General features: G+C 34.3%; 2 protein-coding genes across 2 annotated transcripts; one reads left to right on the forward strand and one right to left on the reverse strand.

The window, feature by feature from the left end:
• Positions 1–3,637: 3,637 nt before the first annotated feature.
• LOC134264266 (integumentary mucin C.1-like) lies at positions 3,638–6,737 on the forward strand. Its single transcript, XM_062746562.1, has 9 exons — positions 3,638–3,650; positions 4,036–4,149; positions 4,448–4,573; positions 4,845–4,997; positions 5,129–5,236; positions 5,457–5,570; positions 5,664–5,798; positions 6,105–6,184; positions 6,579–6,737. The coding sequence occupies exons 1-9, from the start codon at positions 3,638–3,640 to the stop codon at positions 6,678–6,680; spliced, it is 945 nt and encodes a 314-aa protein (XP_062602546.1). The 3' UTR covers positions 6,681–6,737.
• Positions 6,738–7,401: 664 nt separating this feature from the next.
• LOC134264277 (delta-1-pyrroline-5-carboxylate dehydrogenase, mitochondrial-like) lies at positions 7,402–21,131 on the reverse strand. Its single transcript, XM_062746578.1, has 15 exons — positions 20,976–21,131; positions 16,896–17,109; positions 16,701–16,748; positions 16,301–16,456; positions 15,026–15,106; positions 14,853–14,927; positions 14,031–14,105; positions 13,546–13,733; positions 13,327–13,400; positions 12,997–13,238; positions 12,306–12,391; positions 11,330–11,396; positions 10,883–11,004; positions 10,174–10,292; positions 7,402–8,750 (listed from the first exon to the last, which is right to left on the reverse strand). Exons 1-15 carry the CDS (start codon positions 21,020–21,022, stop codon positions 8,638–8,640), a joined length of 1,707 nt encoding a protein of 568 aa, XP_062602562.1. The 5' UTR covers positions 21,023–21,131; the 3' UTR covers positions 7,402–8,637.
• Between the last annotated feature and the right edge of the window lie 36 nt (positions 21,132–21,167).

The raw sequence follows: 21,167 nt of genomic DNA on the forward strand, positions 1-21,167 counted from the left end.
ACTTTGACACAAAAATTCCAATAGTTCACTTTGGCATAACTTTTGAACGGTAGATACTAGGACTTTCATATTTCACATAATATGTATTTTTTGTGGCAAGACCTTTCATTGAATACCAACAATTTTGACCTTTACACCTTGATCTTGGAGATTTGCGTACTTATGAAAAAAAAACTTTAACCTTAATAACTTTTGAACGGTAAGAGATAGGGCTTTGATACTTCACATACATAATCCTTGTGAGAGGACCTTTCATTGGATACTAAGAACATTGACATTTTGACTTGACCTATGAGTTTGACCTACTTTTGAAAAACAAGCCTTGACCCGGCATAACTTTTGATGGTTTAGGTCTAGGGCTTTCATACTTCAAATATTTAATCCTTGTGACAAGACCTTTCATTTGATATGAAGAACTTTGACCCTTTGACCTTGGAGTTTGACCTACTTTTTAAAAACTTTAACCTTGGCCATAACTTTTGAACGGTTAGGGCTAGGGCTTTTATACCCGTGACAAGACCTTTCTTAAGAAACCAACAACTTTGCCCCTTTGACCTTGGAGTTTGTCCTACCTTTCAAAAACTTGGCCATTACTTTTGAACATGTGGTGCTGGGGCTTTCATATTTCACAATCGTATTTCTTGTGAGAAGAACCTACTTTGGGTACTAATATTTTAAATTTGCATTTGAGAAAAGTTAAATCTTCGCTATGTTGCTGTACGGGATCATCAGTGTTTCACAAACATATCTTTTATATTACCTGTGACAAGATATTTCCTACCATGCTATGATTTCTGACCCCTTGACCTTCACGATTGACCTTATTTAAAAAAAATTCAACTTCTATGATAATTTTAAAATGACATATGATAGGGCATTAATATTTGACACAATATGTCATAAAATTGACATCTCACCCACAAAGACACCGAAAGCGGGGGACCACAATTCTTTGAATTTGCTTGTTCATTTAAATATAAAGGACAAAATCTTATTCTCAAGAACAACTGGGCCAAAAGATCTGAAACTTATATGGAAGCTCACTTAGGTAGTGGAGATTCTAAATACAGGCGCGGATCCGGAATTTATTTTCCAAGGGGGGTGGGGTGGTGATTCCACCCAGTCAGAAAATAAATCCAATTCGGATATTTCTAAACAAGCAACGAAATAACCAAAACCAAAAAGAAGCAAATTCAAAGAATTATGGTCCCCTGCTTTCAGTGTATTTCTAGGTGAAATGTCATTTTTTATGGCATATTGTGTCAGATATGAACACCCTTTCATATGTCATTCAAAAGTTATCCCCGAAGTTTATTTTTTTTTTAAATAAGGTCAGTCGTGAAGGTCAAGGGGTCAGAAATCATAGGATGCTCAGAAATACATGTGTATCTTGTCACAGGAAATGCACACGTTAAATATAAAAACCTTATTTCTTCTCAATCAAAAGATATAAGGAAAAATTGATGTTTTGGGGAAATTAGGTCAAACTTCAGGGACAAGGTCACAAGATCAAAAATCAAAGTGTATTTAAAAAGGTCTTTTCACAAGCAATGCACATATTTAATATGAAAGCCCCATGTCTTCTCATTCAAAAGTCATTAGCACTTCTCATTCAAAAGTTATGGCCAAGGTTAAAGTTTTTGTGACAGACGGACAGACGAACGAGATTCAATGTCCCCTCGAAAGCGGGGGACAAAAAAAGGGGGGGGGAGAAAGAAAAAAAAATTAACTTCTTCCATAACGTAGTCGTTCTGTTCTAAAGCTTCGTGTCTCTGATCTTCCAAACCAACTTAACAAAATATCTGCGTTTTCGAAGGATTGGGGGGTGGGGGGGGGTGGGGGTTAGTATATGCATTTCATAACGCTTCACATTCCGGGGGGGGGGGTTGAACCCACCACCCCTGTGTACAACCCCTCTAGATCTGTGCATTTAAATTATTCGAATAATTATGGCCCGAGGGTAGTTGGGAACCAATATGGAATCCAAGTTTTTTTTACATTGATATAGATATTAAGAAAAATCTCTAAAATTCTTCTTCTCAAATACCATTGGACCAGAAAAGCTGAAACTTATGTGGAAGCTTTCTGAGATAGTGCAGATTATAAATTTTTCAAATCATTACCCCAGATTTGGTGGTACCCGAAGAAAGGTCTTGTCACTTGAAATATACCTGTGAAATATGAAAGTCATAGCCTTACCCAATCAAAAGGTATGGACAAGTTTAAAGTTTTCCGGATAAACAGACAGACGGACGGACAAAGTACATGACAAATTCTACATGTATATACATTTACCCTCGAATCTTTGATAACGGGGGCCTCGAATCTTTGATAACGGGGGCATAAAAATAAATTTTTCATATATTTTTAGGGTCTTGACCATCGTAACGGTCTCCTGTGATTATTTGTGGCCCACGTGTCCTTAATGGAACTGACAAAAACTTAAATATTTTTATGCCCCCGTAAGCGAAGACTCGGTGATACATGTATATAGTTTTTGCCCTGTTCGTCCGTTTGTCTGTCTTTCATTTTTCTGTTTGACCACAAAAGGTTAAACATTGCCTCTATCTTCTGATTGGTTGGAGCCTTGGTTTTAAAATTCATGTGTATTTCTTGCTACAAGACCCATTTTAAGGTATAACTACATTTGACAATTTAACCATGAGCTTGGAGTTTGACCCATCTTTAATTTTTTTTTTTTCAAATTTTAACCATGGTCATAACTTTTATATAGTTGGTGCTATTGCTTTCATACTTCACATGTGTATATTTTGTGAGAAGGACTTTCTTTTGATGAAAATATTCTGACCTTGACCTAAAAGTCTGACCCACTTCTAAAAACTTAAACATAGGTCATAACTTTTAAACAGTTAGCACTATAGGCCTTTTATATTTCAGAGGTGTATTCTTTGCGACAAGACATTTCTTTGGATAGCAACAATTTTGACTTTTTTTACCTTGACCTTGAAGTTTAACCTATTTAAATAAAAACTCTAATCTTGACAATATCTTCTAAATAAATTGTGTTAAGGTGTTTTATTTACATGTATATTAGTCCTTTTCCCTGGACATTACTGATTTTGACCCTTTGACCTTGGAGTTTGACCCAATTTTAAACTTTAACCTTGGTCATAACTTTTGAACGACAGGTTCCTTGGCTTTCATATTTCACAGAGTTTTCATTGTTTCAAGTCTCTTTGGAAAGCAACAATTTTAATCTCTTAAACTGATCTTGACCTTGGGGATAAACTTGCATTTGAGAAACTTTAACCTTTGCCGTAGGCTGCCATTCGGGGGTGTCAGTGTTTCATAAACCTATTTTGTATTAGATATGTATTAATAGTATTGTTGAAAATTACTTACTGACCAATAGCAAATACTTCTAAGGTACCAACCAGCTTAGCTTCGCAACAATGTGGTCAGTGTACTTGATAACAACTCCAGTCCACTGTACCCCTAGGTCCGGTTCGGAGAGAAATAAAACGCCTTATCTGACCCATGTAGGTCAAAGAGTCTGTGGAAATCAGTGAAAAGTTCCACAAAAATTAAACAGACCATCTTCAGAATGATTTTCATCTCAGTTTACTTAACTTTTCTCTATTTTTTACGATGTTCTTGCGCCTTTTCTCGCGACAGTATGGCTGTAAATGGTAAGTTCTTTTATTTCCTCTTTCCCCCAAGTCAGAATCATGTTTTAGAACAGAAATTTTAATTTAAGTGACCTATCTCATAAGTGTCCTACCTCATTCTCAAATGATAAAATTAATTATTCTTTTTAATTCTCATTAAAATCAAAATTAAAATCGGGGGTGGGGGTTTACAATGATATGTTCATACGATATGTGCAAAAAACTTTTTAACCCTTTTTTGTATTTTAGGAGTGAAATATTAATATCACAGCGATTTTTTTTTGTTGTTGTAAATTTCATGCACTGATTTGAAGTAGAAATGTGGATTAAATTGATAATTCGCGAGAAGTAGAAAATATTTTTTGCTTTCATTTCTATCGATAATGTTATGAAATTTTGATCTTAGATTGCCAGGATGATCCAACGTTAAAGTGCTGGTATTACGATGATTCTCAGTGTAAGGGAGTTTACGAACCTTTCGCCAGGTTACATTGTCCTCTGAGATGTGGATACTGCCCAGGTATAACGAATTAAACCCGCTACCTGAAATTATCTATATAGGTTTTATATTTAAGTTTGACCATGTAATACTACATATATTTTACAATGAAGATGTAGAAAACGAAAACTATTGGCTTGTCATATGTTCTAAATGTTGGAATTTACTTCTTCGAGTGAATACGATTAATGTTAAAAAAAAATTTGTAAGCAGTAAATTCAAAATGACAACTTGTGTGTTTTTTTTAAAATCTTATTACACAAGGGCCAAGGGGTGTTCAAATTCGTAATTAATGGAGATTTTAGATGCATCTATTTAGGAAAAACCCCTCCATGTGTGGACAATATTCCTGACTGTGCTGATTATGGGAAAGCGATTTGTGGGAATGGGAACTTCCAGGGATTCCTTCGGGAAAACTGTCGTAAATTCTGTGGCTACTGCACTGGTAAGTTCTTATTTACTCATCAATACAAAAGGCTTGACATCCAAGTGAATACAAAATTACAAATCAACCGTTCGCCTTTGTTATTTAAATGAAATGAACATTTCATCGTTATCTATGTACAGTGTAGTATCATTTGTCAAAGTTCATGTAATTGGTTTTCGGTCCTATATCGGGATGATTGGAGCAAATCGGATCGAACACCCTCTACGGGTGACAACAAATATAATTAGAAGAAATTCCCACAAACCATAATATATTCATGTTCTTGCAGTTTCTAGTACTACCCAAACAACAAAAACTACAACAACAACCACCAGGATAACCTCGACCACAACAAAAACTGGTACAACACCGGCACCAGCTACAACCAAAGCTGTTGTCTCCGGGACGTCCACAACACAGATGATGTTGTCCACAGGCACAGGTAAGGCAATTTTCTGACCACGGAAGTCCCAATAAATGCATAGTTTTGTGCAATATGTTTGGAATGATTTTTAAAATTATAGACGGTAAACTTAGTCAGTTGTAGTGTTCTATGATTCAATATTCCTGTAGATTGTCGAGACGTACGCAGTGATTGTCAGCAACATCATCACGCCTGTGTCGGGGTGTTCCAAAGATGGGCCTTGAAAAAGTGTGCGGACACTTGCGGATATTGTTCAAGTATGCACTATGCACCAGCTTATGACACAGTACATCTATTGACTTGTAATTTGGTTTGAGTTTTAATTTGATTTATAGAGGCGATCTTTCAATTATGGTTGAAAGGAGTATTTGCTCAGAAAGTTTGAATACATCGTCACCGACAAAAATTCGATGGTGAGGAAAGTCACAAATGTTGAGTACAAATAATGGTAGAGAATTCTGATTGTATCTTTGACAGACTCTCCACTGTGTGAGGATACCGTAGACTGTACTCATCTCCCCGCAAGTCTCTGCATGGAAACAAGTCTGCGAGACTTCGCCATGACGTCGTGCAGAAAGTACTGTGGATTTTGTACGTAACTTCATACATCAATGAATGCAGTTGAATGCATTTGAACGATTCAACTTTCTAATGCTTTTCATTTTACAATTTTTTTGTTTGAAGGTACAAATAAAATAACACAGGCAGCAAACATGACAACACAAGGAGTTCCTATGACAACCCCTCCTACGTCAATGACATCAACAGGTCCCATGAAAATTCCAACGAAAATTGTCAAAACTACATTTCCAGTTACAGGTCCTTCCCATTTTGTCTTTCATTTATTATTTGATCTCTAAAGTATAAAAATAACACTCTGTTTCTTAAAAAAAACCCTGAAATTTAAAAAAGAAAAATTTGTCTAGTACTTGTCACATTTGCTTTGCTTTACTTTCTCTTTACTTCCCTGTATTTGTAAATTTTCTTATCTACATCTGGATTTCTTATACTGCATTTGAAAATTGGATCTGGTTTACCGATTTCATCTGACAATTTTTATTGCAACTATCAGGGTAACTATGAAATATAAAAGATATGTCAATATGCAGTCTGTGTACTTTATAGATGGATGTCCAACATGCAGCAATGAGAAAAACCTTACAGTTTGCTTAGAAAATGTCACAAAATGTGGATCAATGGATGAGGTATAGTCTTCTTGAAACTAAATTTTTGTCTCAAATATCAGCAGTGACTAATGATTATAGAGGTTTCAGGCACATAGCATCGTTTTTGAAAGTGGGGAGGGGGGGAACCTCGAAAATCCTATTTCGTAGGGGGGGGGGGGGGGGTAGTGCCCAACTTTTCCAAGGCCAACTTCTTTTTCCTTCCAATTTTTTTGGATACAATACTACATTTCCTTCATATCACTATACTGTGGTAAGAAGTGGGGGGGGGGGGGGCAACCAACCTTTCAATGGACATTTTCAATAGTAAGGGTAATGTTGGGAAAAAATGGGGGGGGGGGCAGCCCCCCCCCCCCCCCCCCCCCCCCCCTGTTGCTACGTCCCTGGGTTTTATATTTATCCTTTATTATTGCAGGGTTGTAGCCTAAATCTGCAATCAGGAACAATAACTGCTGGCTGCACAGCTAACATGTGGGCAAGTGGAAAAAATGGATATATTTTAAAAATTATATTTTAAAATGAAGTTAAAAAACTCTGTATATTGAGAGCATGACGATGTCCAATTAATCAGTATTTTAAAAAAATCAATCTCTTTTTTCAGGCATGTTTAAAACTAGAAATGATGAATGAACGAGAATGTAACATAACCCAAGGATCCATTCCTAGCTCCAATAAAAATTACACTTGTCACTTCTGCTGTCAGGGATCAATAAACTGTCCAGCCATATACACATTCCAATCAGGTATCACAGTTACACGAAAAACATCAAACATTTCTCATCATGAACAATTCAAACAATTTTTGAGTATTTGTTTAAATAATATTATTTTATTTTTTAGATCTTCCTGCTGAAAAGGTTGGATAGCAAGGAACATTTGAATTAAGTTTATTTAGCATATACAATGTAACAATGTAATGTACATGTAATATATCATGGAGCATTGTATATATCTTAGTTTCATGTGCCATGTATATATCTTAGTTTCATGTGCCATTTGGTATTCTGATGCATCAACAAAAAATACATTCTCAAGATTTACAAAAAAAGTAAAAAAAGTATACAAAAATTTGTATCATTTTAATAAAAGTACCGGTATCACAAATCCAATATTCAATTTTGTTTTGATGTTTCCAGCAGGTATTTTTTTTCTAGTTCAATCCAAAAATCTTTCTTTTGCATACACACAAAGAAAAAACAATAACATTTTCATGTTTCATTTCAATACCGTATGATTCTGCAACAGGTATTGTGATGCTTGAAGCACATGCAGCAAAAATAAAATATAATCTCAAGACTCATAAATATCAGAATTTGTATTCATTGCTACAAAACTTACAAATATATAGTATTTCCATCTAATGTAGATGTTTGATACAAAAACAAAACAATAATTTAAAATTGAACTACAGAGGTAATATATTAATTCAGGTGAGATTTTGGCAAACAACTTGAATTTTAAGACATAGGAATTGGGATAAAAAAAATAAATAAATGTATCAATCTCATTTAGCAAACAATAAAAAAAATATCAATCAAAAGGAAATCTTGTTCATGACACTTTTGATAAAAAAAAAATCTAACACAAAGGTATTATGCAAATCGTGGTTAACACTGAAAATGTTCCAAGCATTTTTATTACAAAACATAATTTCACAAAATGTGAATTGCAGAATTCTGTATAATGAACATATTTTTTTTATGCACTGAACTATTAAACTCACTATTCAAAAGATGTATTCTGAGATGGAAATTCATGTATCTGAGAGCTATAAATAATGCACCTTCATAAATACTGTAAATTTCTATAAATTAAGAGGTAGAAGAAAGATATGAAAAAATCTACATTTTACTGTAACTTTCGCCTCCTAAAATTATATTTTAGCACTATATCAAAAGCAATCATAATCTATATCAAAAATAATCTAATAACTAACAAAAATGAAAACAAATAAAAATGAAAACCACTCTTTCTTGAGCAAATGCCATGCTATTTACATGTTTTAAATGCATAATACACATTCATAAAATTACAAACCAGGTTAAAAACTCCCAACATTATATGTGGATTTCAACAAAGAAAAAAATAATATTGATCAACAAAAGTATCAATGAAAATTGACAGCGAGTATCAAGCAGTTTGTATTGTACTGGTTCATATCATTATAACTTTGAGATTCTGATATCAATACCCATTTAGTTTTACACTCACATTTTTTTCAGATCATTTTAAATTCACATGCTTTGAGCATCAATTGATCTTGAACTTCACCTTACAAGCAACAGATAATGACACCCCCAATAAAAGTGGACATAAATGCTAATATGAATTTTATAGGAGTAACGAGTTGTACACCTAAATTATGATATGTGTTTATATACCGGATAAATGTTACATTACATGCTGATCACTGATACAACATTACATCTGTTTGGAAACTCTGGAGAGTCTTTCATATGTTTTCATATGAAGATTTACTTCATAGAGGGCAGCATCCAAGTTTCAAGGGGGACCTTTGATTCTTTCACACACTGCATCGACACAAACCTGGTCAGATAATAGGGGCCACCTGCCTTGTCATTGGTTCCTGTCAAATAAACAATTATTTATGTTACAAAATTCTTCATCTCAGATAAAGATCTGACAGCCAGAGCTCTCAACTGAGTCTCAATGCTGTTACTTTGTACATCAAACACATTGTTTGAGGTAGATTTTAATGCTTATAGTAGTCAGTGTTCTGTTTTTCCTTTAAGTTTGCTACAAGTTCTCCCTAGATGCAAAGTCTCTGTCTTTTGATAAAGATTAACATTTTCAAAAAACACATAGAGAAAATTACAAGGATAAAGAATGTTTGATATAAACTAGGGGTGTCAAATCGGTCAATTTTAAGTACTCGGTTACTCGGACGTTTTTCCGATAGAGTACCCGGGTACTCGGTAAAAGTGTAAATATATATGAACAAATAACATTGATAACTGTAAAACATTGTAAACTCTTGTGCATGTAGAAATAAAACCACATGCTCCGAGGGGATTACCCGTAAATCTGATGTAATAATTATGAGCACTTCATGCCCGACAAAAATTTATATAACATTTTTTAAAGTTCAATTTATTTAGCAGATAAACACAAGGAATAAAATCATGCACGGTTCACAGTGTTTTTTTTTTAATAAATAATTATCAGCTCCGCAATTGTAATCATGGTAATGTAACTCTTTAGTTGCTTTTGACGTCCAAGTGATCAGTCGTCAGAGCTACAGTATCAACTTGATCAAGTTCTCCTACAACAGAGCGGATTTACGATCTTCGTACATTTCTCTATCCTATATTTTATAGTATTACGGGACTGTGTGCTGTAGTTTGATGCAACGATGGACATCGGTTTTTTAAAGCCGTTGCCTTCAATTATTTGAATTAATTGGCATGTAATCAAACACAACCATATCAACAATTTCTTCGCACGTGTTATATCATCTGTCTCTTTTCCTGAGAATTTACGGATTCTTGGAGAATTGACAAAATTATCTAATTTATTTAAACATAATAGAATGATGAACAGTGAAAACAAATAATTAAAGCAAACAAGAAATAAGGGTAGAAAACAGCCGAAGGTGAGAAAAGCCAGGTACATTTACCAGGTGCTTGGTCTCGATAATTACTGAATAAACGGTCATTTAGAGGTGTAGAAAACCTTTAATTACTCTATGTACAAATACAATGAACATTTTACGTTTTAAAAGCGATGTTTTAATGCATTAATAAATGAGCTTAGAAACATTCAAAAATATACATCCGAGTAACCGAGTACCATTTTTAGCATTCGATACTCGGACGTTCGAACGAGTACCCGGTTAACCGGGTACTCGTTGCCATCCCTAATATAAACAATTTGAAAGACATGAGAAATACAAGTTGTTACCAGATATGCTTGTTGAATGCTCTTCAACTTTTTGAATTACTTTTTTTGAAAAGGGGGGTGGGGTGTGTGTAGTTAAATATTTGACCCACCTGACAAGCGATCTCCACCAAATGGTTGCTGGCCCACTACAGATCCTGTTGATTTGTCATTAATGTAAAAGTTTCCTGCCACGTCTTGGAAGGCATCCACTAATTCCTCCCTTGCTTTACTGTGGGATAAAGAGGTATTACATATTAAATAGACATTTTAAAAAAATAATGAAGTGTGTTCTCTCTTTACTCTATGTATCTACTTTGCAAATGATTTTGACAAAGTTTTAATGGAAGGTGCCAAGAAAGGACAAGTATACTTTGATTCTGAGAAGTGACATACATGCAATTTTTTTTTTTTACAAAATGTATCTGCTATAAATAGGTCATGATTTCAACAAACTTGAATCTACATTATCTGTAGATGCTTCTGTATATGCATGTAATTATGATTACATATATGATTACATATGATTACATATTACAAATTATGATTACATATATGATTACATAAATATGATTAATTATGGCTTTTCTACTCTCGAGAAGAAAGTTTAATATATGTATTTCTATAAGATAAATATACTGTTCTCCTATGTAAAAATTTCACTGCCAATTGTGGATTGATCCTACCACCTGAGGGTCATAATTCGAAGTTGAAGAACAAACCTGAATGAACCTAGATTATCTGAGGATGCTTCCATGTAAATATGACTTATCATGGCTTTTGAAAAAGCTTATTGAATGAACATGTTAAACAAGTACTTACGGCTCCTTTGCAAAAACAGCCCCTGTCAAAGCATATGGAGAGGTCTTGGTAGCCAGTTCTGCGTACTTCATGTATTCATCATCAGGGTATGGAAACACAGTCAACACTGGGCCAAAGATTTCCTGAATAATGGAGGACAGAAAGATGACTCACTTTGAAACAATCTGAACAATAGCTGCGATAATGTAGCCCTCCCCCCTTTTTTCTTTTTTGGGGGGGGGGGGGGGGGGGGGGGGGGGGGGGGGGGGGGGGGGGGGGGGGGGGCATCAGATTAAAAAGAATCGGAGAGGACTACATTACCGCAGCTATCTGAACAAGTATTAAATCATCATCAACTTGAAAAAATAAAACACAGTGAGACTAATTGCTCAGTGCTGAGATCCATGTATGCATACATCTATGTCACACCTTTGCCCTTTCATTAAGAATCACTTGAATTTTCCTTACCTCCTGCATAATTCTATCTTGTGGGTCCGTTGTCTCAATTAGGGTGGGTTCTACGAAATAACCTTGACTGAAAAAAAGAGAGACCCATGGGTTACAAAGCTCATCAGAGTAATTATGGTGCAACTTTTCTTCAGCAGCAGAATTTTGTATTCCTATGTAGAACTTTGTCTATTGTGGTCCTACCCCAGGGATCATGATTGGAACAAACTTTAATATGCACAACCTGATAACATTTTCTTAATACAATTTGACAAATTATTGTTTTGCTATTCTTAAAATTACTTTTCCAATATACAAAAAACTGTGATACCCTATTGTGGCCCTATTCTCATGAGTCCTAATTTTTTAGCAAATCTGAACCCATCCTACGTTGTACATGTAATGATTTTCCTGAAGATACTTCTACATTAAATTTAGTATCTAGACTTAACTGCTAAAAAGAAGATTTTTAAAGAATACTTTATATACATTCCAATGTAAAACTTTGATTGCCTACTGTGCCCCAAGGGACATGATTTGAACAAAAATGAATCTAATTAAAGCTCCAATTTGTTTTATCTTTTCTGCAACATGTGGTTCTAGAGAAGTTTTTCAAGATGCAATTATATTTTCAGTAATTTTTAACTATCTCCATATAAAAGAGAGCATGGCTCTTTTTGACTGGTTTGGTTAAAACTGGCCCTGGCCAGTAGGTCTTGAAAAGAAGTCAAAAATATGAAAAGCTTGCAATGACCAAGAGGACTGACAATGGACATATTTGACCAGAAAAGCTCATTAGGGACTTTGACTCAGGTGAGCTACAAAATGGATCAACATAGAAATTCACCCTTCAACCAAACTGCAACATTTTAAAATTTAAAGTTGTCATACATTTAAATGTGTTTTTTAGCCTAATAAAAAAGACTTTATTAAACAAAAACAGAAAGTAATGCACCATCCAGATGGATATGATATTAATTAAGCACATATTCCTTACCTATCATCACACTGACCTCCCGCTATCACAGTCAGGTTGGGGGAGTCCTTTGCATAGTCGATATATGATTTGATTCTTTTAAATGCCTGTTCATGATAAAATATGAACCCTGGATTACATTTACAATGTGTTCTTCCAAGAATTTCATTCATAAAAGCTAAAATTATGTTGAGCATTTAATTTTCACAACACCTCACTTTTTTTGCTAGATAGTAATTTAGTACATGTATTTATAAGAAGGATAATTTTTCTAAATTTTAGGTTATTGTATTATATTATTTTTGATAAAATATGAGAATGAAATATTCATGTTTAGAAGCTCTTGCATTTATACACCTGTCTTGTCACAGGTAATATACATGTTATTGTAAAATGTGAAAGCCCTAACTTTTCCAAATCAAAAGTCATGACCAGGTTACAGTTTTTGAAAAGTACATGTAAGTCAAACTTCAAGATCAAAGTCATGAAGTCAAAAATCATAGTGTATTTAGAAAGGTTTTGTCACAGGTAATATAAATGTGTAATATGAAAGCACTATCTCTTCTCTTTCAAAAAATATGACCAAGGTTTAAGTTTTTGCGACAAACGGACTGACAGATGAATGACATTTAATGTCCTCTCTCTTTTGTGAAAGCGGAGGACAAAAACTGTAAACTTTCAAAGACTTTGTCAGAGATAACTGTGTACCAACCTTGTCATCAATAACAGCTGATAGGAAGACTGTGTTGTCTAAAGCAGACCCTAGTTTGATTTGACTGAGGATATCCAGCATTTTCCGCTTCACCTCTGGCCACATGGATTGTGGAATGTACATCCGTGAGCATGCTGAACATTTTTGTCCTCCATACTCAAATGCTGACCGTATCGTACCAACAACTACTGATGTAACATCTGCCGATTTGTGGATGAAATGGAAATTTTTTCCTCCACATTCTGAAATAAATACCATAATTTTCCAATGAGACTGTAGCTCTACTGATTTGCACTGCAATTTTTCATGAATAATTTTATTGGTATTTACCTCCGATCAACTTTGGGTATGAAATGTAGCTGTCTAAGTTTTGGGCAACTGATTTCCATATAGTTTTAAATGTTCTAAAATATAAAATGAAGTTATTAAACACAAGATCGGAACAAACAAAATAAATGTAAAATAAACAAATTGCAATAAACGATCTGAAAATTTTATTTATACATTTATATTAAAAAAAAGTACTTTACTAAAAATAAATTACTTCACCTAACACTGCCAGTGAAATTGACACCTGCTAAATTAGGAGATTTTGTGATGACATCACCAAACACGGGTCCATCTGCTGGCACAAAGTTAATAATACCCGGAGGGAGGCCGGCTTCTCTGTAGATTTTGTAAACTGTGTAGTTAGACAGCATAGCAGTGTCGGAAGGCTTCCACAGACAAACATTACCCTGTAAAGAGTTTTATATAGTGTTGGATTTTGTTTGCATAAGGTTATGCAACTTGCTAAAATGAGTATTTTAACTCTTATTTAATTTGTTCCTTGAAACTTAGATCCACCCCTTATATGTAGATCCCCTTCACATTGTTCTTATGCATCTAATATAACTTACTTCATATTGAATAAATAATATCCTTGACTAGAGTTTACATTAACTTAATTGAATTGACAATAAATATCTGCGATAATAAATCAAAAGAATTATAGATCTATAAATGTTGTTTCAGAACAAAATTCCTTTACTTACCATCAAAGCAGGAGCAGAACAAAGATGGCCACCAATGGCTGTAAAGTTGAATGGAGTGATGGCTGCCCAGAAACCCTGCATAAAAAAATATTCTGTATGTTTACATACATCACAAAGTCATTTTAAATCATAATTTTTCTTAATAATAAAAACCTAAATGCTAGCGTGTTATTAATGAAACCATAAATGGTTATCTTGTATGAAAATGATGATCCATATGATACTATTAAGGTTCATTGATACTCTGATAAGAGAGGTAACTCTTAATTATAAATGTCTATAATTCCTTTATCATGTTGAAATGACATTTTTGTTTAATTTTGCCCTGCAAGCTATGAAAATATTGTTTGTATTTTACTTCTAAAATATATTTCTTAAGAAAAGCATAAAAGTTCAAGCTACATTTTGTTTGAGTAAGCAGAGGGTTTCTGAACCTTAAATGTTAACTCGAGGTCCATCCAACCAATGGTGAAAACATTGGTAACCAAATAAGGTCTTTACAAGGAATTTAAAAGTGACACATCAAAGCCTTAGCACCAATGTTCAAAAACTATGGCAAGGATAAACAAATAGAATTACAGACAGATGAACAGACAAAATTATACTGGTAATATTACAAACCCCAAATTTTATGATTATAGGGGCATAAAAACTATTTTAAAGGATTAAAAATTGTGTAGGAAAAATATTTTGTAGCAATTACTGGGCCCAGGTTTTTCTGAAATCTACCTCTACAAAACATACAGAGGATTCAAAACGTGATGGCCATAGCATTTAGACACCGTTTCATGCACAAAGAAGAGCCATTTACAGCATTAATACCTCACAACCTCTGTAGACAGCAGAATTCTGGACAGTGTCTATTTCAGGGCTCAATGGCTGATAGGAAGTCATATCCTGAAGAAAACATTAAAATAATAATCAATGCAAAAATTACTAAATAAAATCATTTTTGATTTCATCTCTAAATTGAAATGCAAAATTCATTTGCTTACTCTTGCAAACTGACAGTTAAATTTTAGGAAATCAACCAGCTCTGCTGCAGCATCTATTTCTGCCTGCCATATGTTCTTAGCCTGATCAGTGAAAAAAAAAATACATTTTGTTTACATATGATACACAAATTACAAAGTCATCTTATATAGAACATTTGAAATTGATAAAATTTCAATATACCACTTCAAAATTCAGAAAGAATATTAAAATCTGACATTGCCAGCATCGACCTTGCCTCCCTTATTTTTTCTTCATGATTGAATGGGTCATTACCATTTAAAATAGTACTCTTTAACTGTAATAGTATAAAACAAGAGATGTTTGTAAAACACTTATGCCCCACTCCCCCAAATTGGAATTATTATAAGTCCAAGGGGCATAACTCTGACAAAAATGAAGCGATCATATCCAAAACAATTCTTGACCTAGATATTCAGCTGTTAAATCTGCATACCAAATTTCATTTCAATGTGTGCAACCTCTGCGAAGAAAATGAATAGAAACTGCAAATAATTGGAATTTTTCTAATCTGCATACCAAATTTCATTTCAATGTGTGCAACCTCTGCGAAGAAAATGAATAGAAACTGCAAATAATTGGAATTTTTCTAAGTCCAAGGGGCGTAACTCTGACAAAAATTGTGCAATTGTACCCAAAACATAAGCTGACCTAGATATTCAGCTGATAAATCTGTATATGAAATTTCATTTCAATATGTGCAACCTCTGCGAAGAAAATGAACGGAAACAGCAAATAATTGGAATATTTCTAAGTCCAAGGGGCATAACTCTGACAAAAAATGCTGCAATTGTATCCAAAACAAAACATGACCTAGATATTCAGCTGATAAATTTGTATTTTAAATTTCATTTCAATATGTTCAACCCCTGCGAAGAAAATGAATGGAAACTGCAAATAATTAGAATTTTTCTAAGTCCAAGGGGCATAACTCTGACAGAAATGGTGCGATTGTACCCAAAACAGAACTTGACCTAGATATTTAGTTGACAAATCTGTATACCAAATTTCATTTCAGTACCGGTAATTGATAAATCTGTATACCAAATTTCATTTCAGTATGTGCAATGGTTGTGAAGAAAATGAACGGAAACAAAATAGAACGACAGACTGACCAACAGATCGACCGACCGAAAGACAGCATCAAAGAAATATGTCCTCCCTTCTTCGAGGGGGCATAAAAATAAAGAAAATATTAATTTCATTATACCCCATAGGATAAAAAGATGATATGATTTCATTTCTATTATTATCACCTGGCCAATCATCGTGGTTGCCAATAAATCCATTCTCTTCTCTTTACTTATCATCTCGGCTGCTGTCATAAAAATCTCAGCTCTCTTCTCTATTGGAGTTTTCGCCCATTGTTTTCTGGCCTTTAAGCTATTGTCAATAGCTTTTTGGATAATTTCCTGATAAAAATAGGAACAGAAAATGCAAATCACACAACATGTTTTAACAAAGGCAAACAATTTTAACATTCAGCTGCCATGATACCAAAGTCGAATTTGTCTGAAACATAAGATTGGTACTACAGTACATGGATTGGCTCATTTCAACATATTTGATGGTTGAGATGCCAAAGTTCAAATGTATAAGACTATATGTCCTTTTTAAATACTTGATTTGAAAAATTACATCTCAAATATTACTTACTGGAGTTGCATAATAAAATTTAGCTGCTTTCTTCTGATGATCAAATGGCTAAAAGAAAAGAAAAAAGATACACCATATAAACTATTTTCCCCCCTTATTTCATGTAAAGAATAACTGCTTCATACTGAGACATAAAAATTACTTGAAAGATACAGGTCAATATCAACCAAATTGGTTAATGCATTAAGACATTACCATAACATGATACCGCACATCCTTGGTTCTAAACTCTTCATCTCCTATAACTATAGGAATATCTTCTGTTTTATTCCGATATTTATCTAGGACTTCCTCCAGCTGCTTTCTTTCTTTTGAGTCTGGTCCGTAGTTATACATGGGTTCATTAGCAGCTATGTATGTATTGTAGTCATAGTTTGTCGCAGAGCTTGCACATCTCACCTGCTGACACCTATAGTAGAAAAATAACTTCATCAAAAATGTTGAAGTAAGCTAGGTCTAATTTTGTTGCTAAAAAGTGGGTTTATGTCATAGTTGAGCATTAAGAACTAAGAACTATACATACTAAGAACAATTCTTGGAATAGTCTCAAGAAGTCTTTCGTATATTCTTATAATAAATGACTGATAGGTGAAAACTTAAAATCCATGGAGTGGGGTAGGGTGATTTAATTCTCTTCTCATTTTTTACATGTATATAAATCAAAGACTAAGTACTCAGAAGTACAGAGAGCCGGGCTCATTTACAGAGTAGAATGGATTTCTTACATGAATCACAATTATATTCTGATGAAAAAATTATTTTAAAACTATCAATATAAATGATAAGACAATGACAGTGAGTTTTTCAATCCAAATGCCACGGTCCGATTTTGTCAGAATCAGAATTAATCTGGTACCGCAGCTGAATATAAACAAACAGGCCAGTCTGGTTCCCTCTCCTGCTTTACCTCGTATGATGTGTAGAGAACTACGGTAACACTGATTATAAAAAATCCTTACGCTAATGAACTATGTTCTTTGACTAATGAAGTTTTCATAGTCATTACTACTAATGTTTATTTTATAAAGATAAAACTTCGTTTTATTTTGTTGCTTTATTTAGCGTTTGTATTATCTCAAAAGCGGTTGAGAGTAAGAACTATATTTTTGCACGTAACTTTAAAATGGCGACTATGGGGTCAACATCCTGCCTTGAACAGGATCACATAAGCCGGCAATTGCTCTTTGAGCAATGAGCCCGGCTAAAAATCACTTTACTGAAAGTGACAAGGTTTATTATCGGGGTGTATTTTAGTTCTCAGGCACTTTATATCTTTTCATCCTTGCAAGCCAGGGTTTCTGAGTCAACACGTTGCCATTGGACCCCTGGCATATTTCATTCAATATTTGTGGGCTGACTGAAGTGACGTCTTTTATAGTCTCGTTCAACCAGACCCTCGGCTGTCTCCGTAAATCTCCAACCACCCAGAGGGTCTGGTAAAGAATCACGTTAGCGCTTGTAACCGTCAGAGGAAGCTATCTTGTTTTCACTTTGACGATCCTTTTTGAAAACAAATGTTATATGTGTTTCTTCTTTTGGGTTGTGATTTTATATTAATAAACTAATCTTTATTTTGGGACATCAAACGAGAAATTACAATATCAATCGAAGGAATGTGTATTTCGCTGGGCTACACTACTTTCACTTTTGCTTTCGTACAGAATATTTGCAAGACATAATAAAACACACTTACCTATAACTGGTGGGCATTACCGTAAATAATTCCTATGTAACAGCTTTAACTTTTAGACATATAACTTTTACATCTTTATGTTATTTTTCTGCAGATTTATCATGTATTTATTTAAATCGTGTAGGTGTGTTCTTTTCAGCCAATCAAAAACTTTACCAGAATTTTGGTAAGCCTCGTTTTGGCGTTACAAACGATATTACGTATCTTTACCAGACCCTCTGGGTGGTCGGAGATTTACGGAGACAGCCGAGGGTCTGGTTGAACGAGACTACGTCTTTTAGAAAAATTACAAATCTTGATTGGTTTTATCTCTCAACCAATCACATTGAGCCATTCTATGATAAACATGCAACTTGTAACACATGAAGAGTAACTGAATCCTTTTGTTTACATTATTATCTTACTGCTTTTGAAAGCTTTAATCTCATCGGTGCTTCTCAATCAGAGAATCAAGCCCTAAAATGTATGTCTAATAAAATATGCCAGGGGTCCAGCGGCAATGTGTTGACTCACGTCTTGCGAGGAGGAGATCTTTGTAGCAAGAATAAGACTGCAATATTCATTTGATGAAGAGAGCTATTTATGTGGTAGCACAAACAAATAGCATGCAGATGCATTTCTATAAATACATATAAAAAGTTGCATATTACAATACATGTAATGCATATGATCAACTAGATATGTATTTAAGTTGTTGCAATGTTTGCATGCCTGAAGAAAAAGTCTGAAATTATGTAGAGGTTGACATGTCTATAAATACAAGGCAAAAAACATAGGGCCATTACTTTTAAAACTTACTGGCAATGAAAAATACATTGAAAAACCCTGCAAAGTAACTTGACACTGCAATATACAGCCCTACTTATCGTGCCCTGTGTTCCAATATCATATACATTCTTGCCAGTGACAGACTAGACCAAGTATATGAAAACAAACCCTAAAAAGAAATGTCAATGTAAACAGAGCCTAAAGTTGATGGCCCTAAAGTATCATATGGCTGAGTAATCTACTGCTTCTTCTCTTTCCATTAGGATCTCTCCTGGAGGGTACAAGGTTAACCAGGCTATATTTCAAAAGCCTTGTAACTTCACTTAACAAATTCTATCATGTGTGACAGTCAAGGAAACCATATGTATGACAAACATTTTTCTACATTTTAACAGTAGAGGCCCATTGGCCATGATGCTCACCAAAATCACTAAACAAGGCTCTGCTGATGCTGTTCTGCATCAGATTTTATTTCAATCCTATGATAAATATTGACTGTTTTTTGTAGTCCAAGTCTTGGCTCACACAAAAATAAAGCTATACAGTACCAGAGATTGCTTCCACATACTTTAAAATTTCTATGATTCAACATGGCTTAAGCCTTTCCTGAATCACTAAACAAGGCTCTGCTGACGCTGTTCTGCATCAGATTTTATTTCAATCCTATGATAAATATTGATTGTCTTTTGTAGTCCAAGTCTTGGCTCACACAAAAATAAAGCTAAACAGTACCAGAGAATGCTTCCACATACTTTAAAATTTCTATGATTCAACATGGCTTAAGCTTTTCCTTTTTAGTGAAGAGGAGATGTAAAGATTTTCCCCCTTTAAAATCTGTTATGCCCCCCCCCCCCCAATCCCAACATATGATGTGAACAATTTACATTCTTCATTAGATCAGAAAAAAAAAGTTTTTGTCTAATTTTCAGCTTTTTTGGCACAGTGGTTCTTGAGAAGTAGATTTCTAAAGATTTTTCATATATTTCACTACAAAAAATTTTACTTTTGTGGTTCCTACACTACCCCCTGGGGGCCATGATTTGAACAATTTAAATTCTACAAAAACTAGCACAGAAAGCTTCCAAATAAGTTTCAGCTTTCATAGTCAAGTGCTCCCTGAGAAGACTTTTTAATTACCCTCTTCTATTTTTGTCCCTTTTTCATTACCTCCCTTTAAAAGGGGACTTGACCCTTCATTTTAACAATTTAGAATCCCCTTTACCCAGGGACGCTTTGTTTTTATGTTTGCCCTGTGGTTCTCAAGAATTAAGGAGTTGATAATTAGAAAAATTTACAGAGAGATGGACAGACAACAGACAATCGATGACCTGAAAAGCTCACTTGAGCTTTCAGCTCAGGTGAGCTGAAAATTAAAACTGCGGATTCAGTGATTGTTTAAGATTGATCTCTAAATTATTTTAAAATGTTATCAAATTAACGATGGTTTGAAAAAAGATATCCATTTCAAATAAACTGCTCAGTCTTCTTGCAGGTAGATATCTTTACCTTTTGGGAAAAAAATTCATGCAGTTTTGGAGTTTCAAGGGGCATAACTCTTCTGTCCTACACAATCGTGTCAAACACAGACACACTTTGAAATGCAATTTATGAACCTTGTTGAAGAAAAATAAGAGGAACTATGCCATGAATGAGAAGTGACTGAAATTTGTACAAAAACACACACGTCCTTGAACATGAACAGTAAGAGGTTGCTCATGTTTTCGTGTTCAAGACAAAATTGTCAAGCCTTAACTACATAACAGCAAGTTCAATACAAAAGATTTCCCTCATAAACGTCATATAAACATACAAACCGAAGAGAGGGTCGCAAAAATTTCTGCAAATATCGCACACTCCTCATCTTTCCTGCGATTCTGTTCACTTTAGTCTTCGGCTCAAGTATTGCCTGTTTACTCGTGTTGTTGATGAAACCTCTATAAAAAGTAAATCCTATCGTTTTTGAAAGAATTATTTTTGAGTTCTTTTCGTTTTATTCAAATCCAATT

The sequence above is a fragment of the Saccostrea cucullata genome, unplaced genomic scaffold, assembly GCF_032062105.1.
Source record: "Saccostrea cucullata isolate Sc308-1 unplaced genomic scaffold, CSIRO_AGI_Scuc_v1 ctg1197, whole genome shotgun sequence".
Classification (NCBI taxonomy): Eukaryota; Metazoa; Mollusca; class Bivalvia; order Ostreida; family Ostreidae; genus Saccostrea; species Saccostrea cuccullata.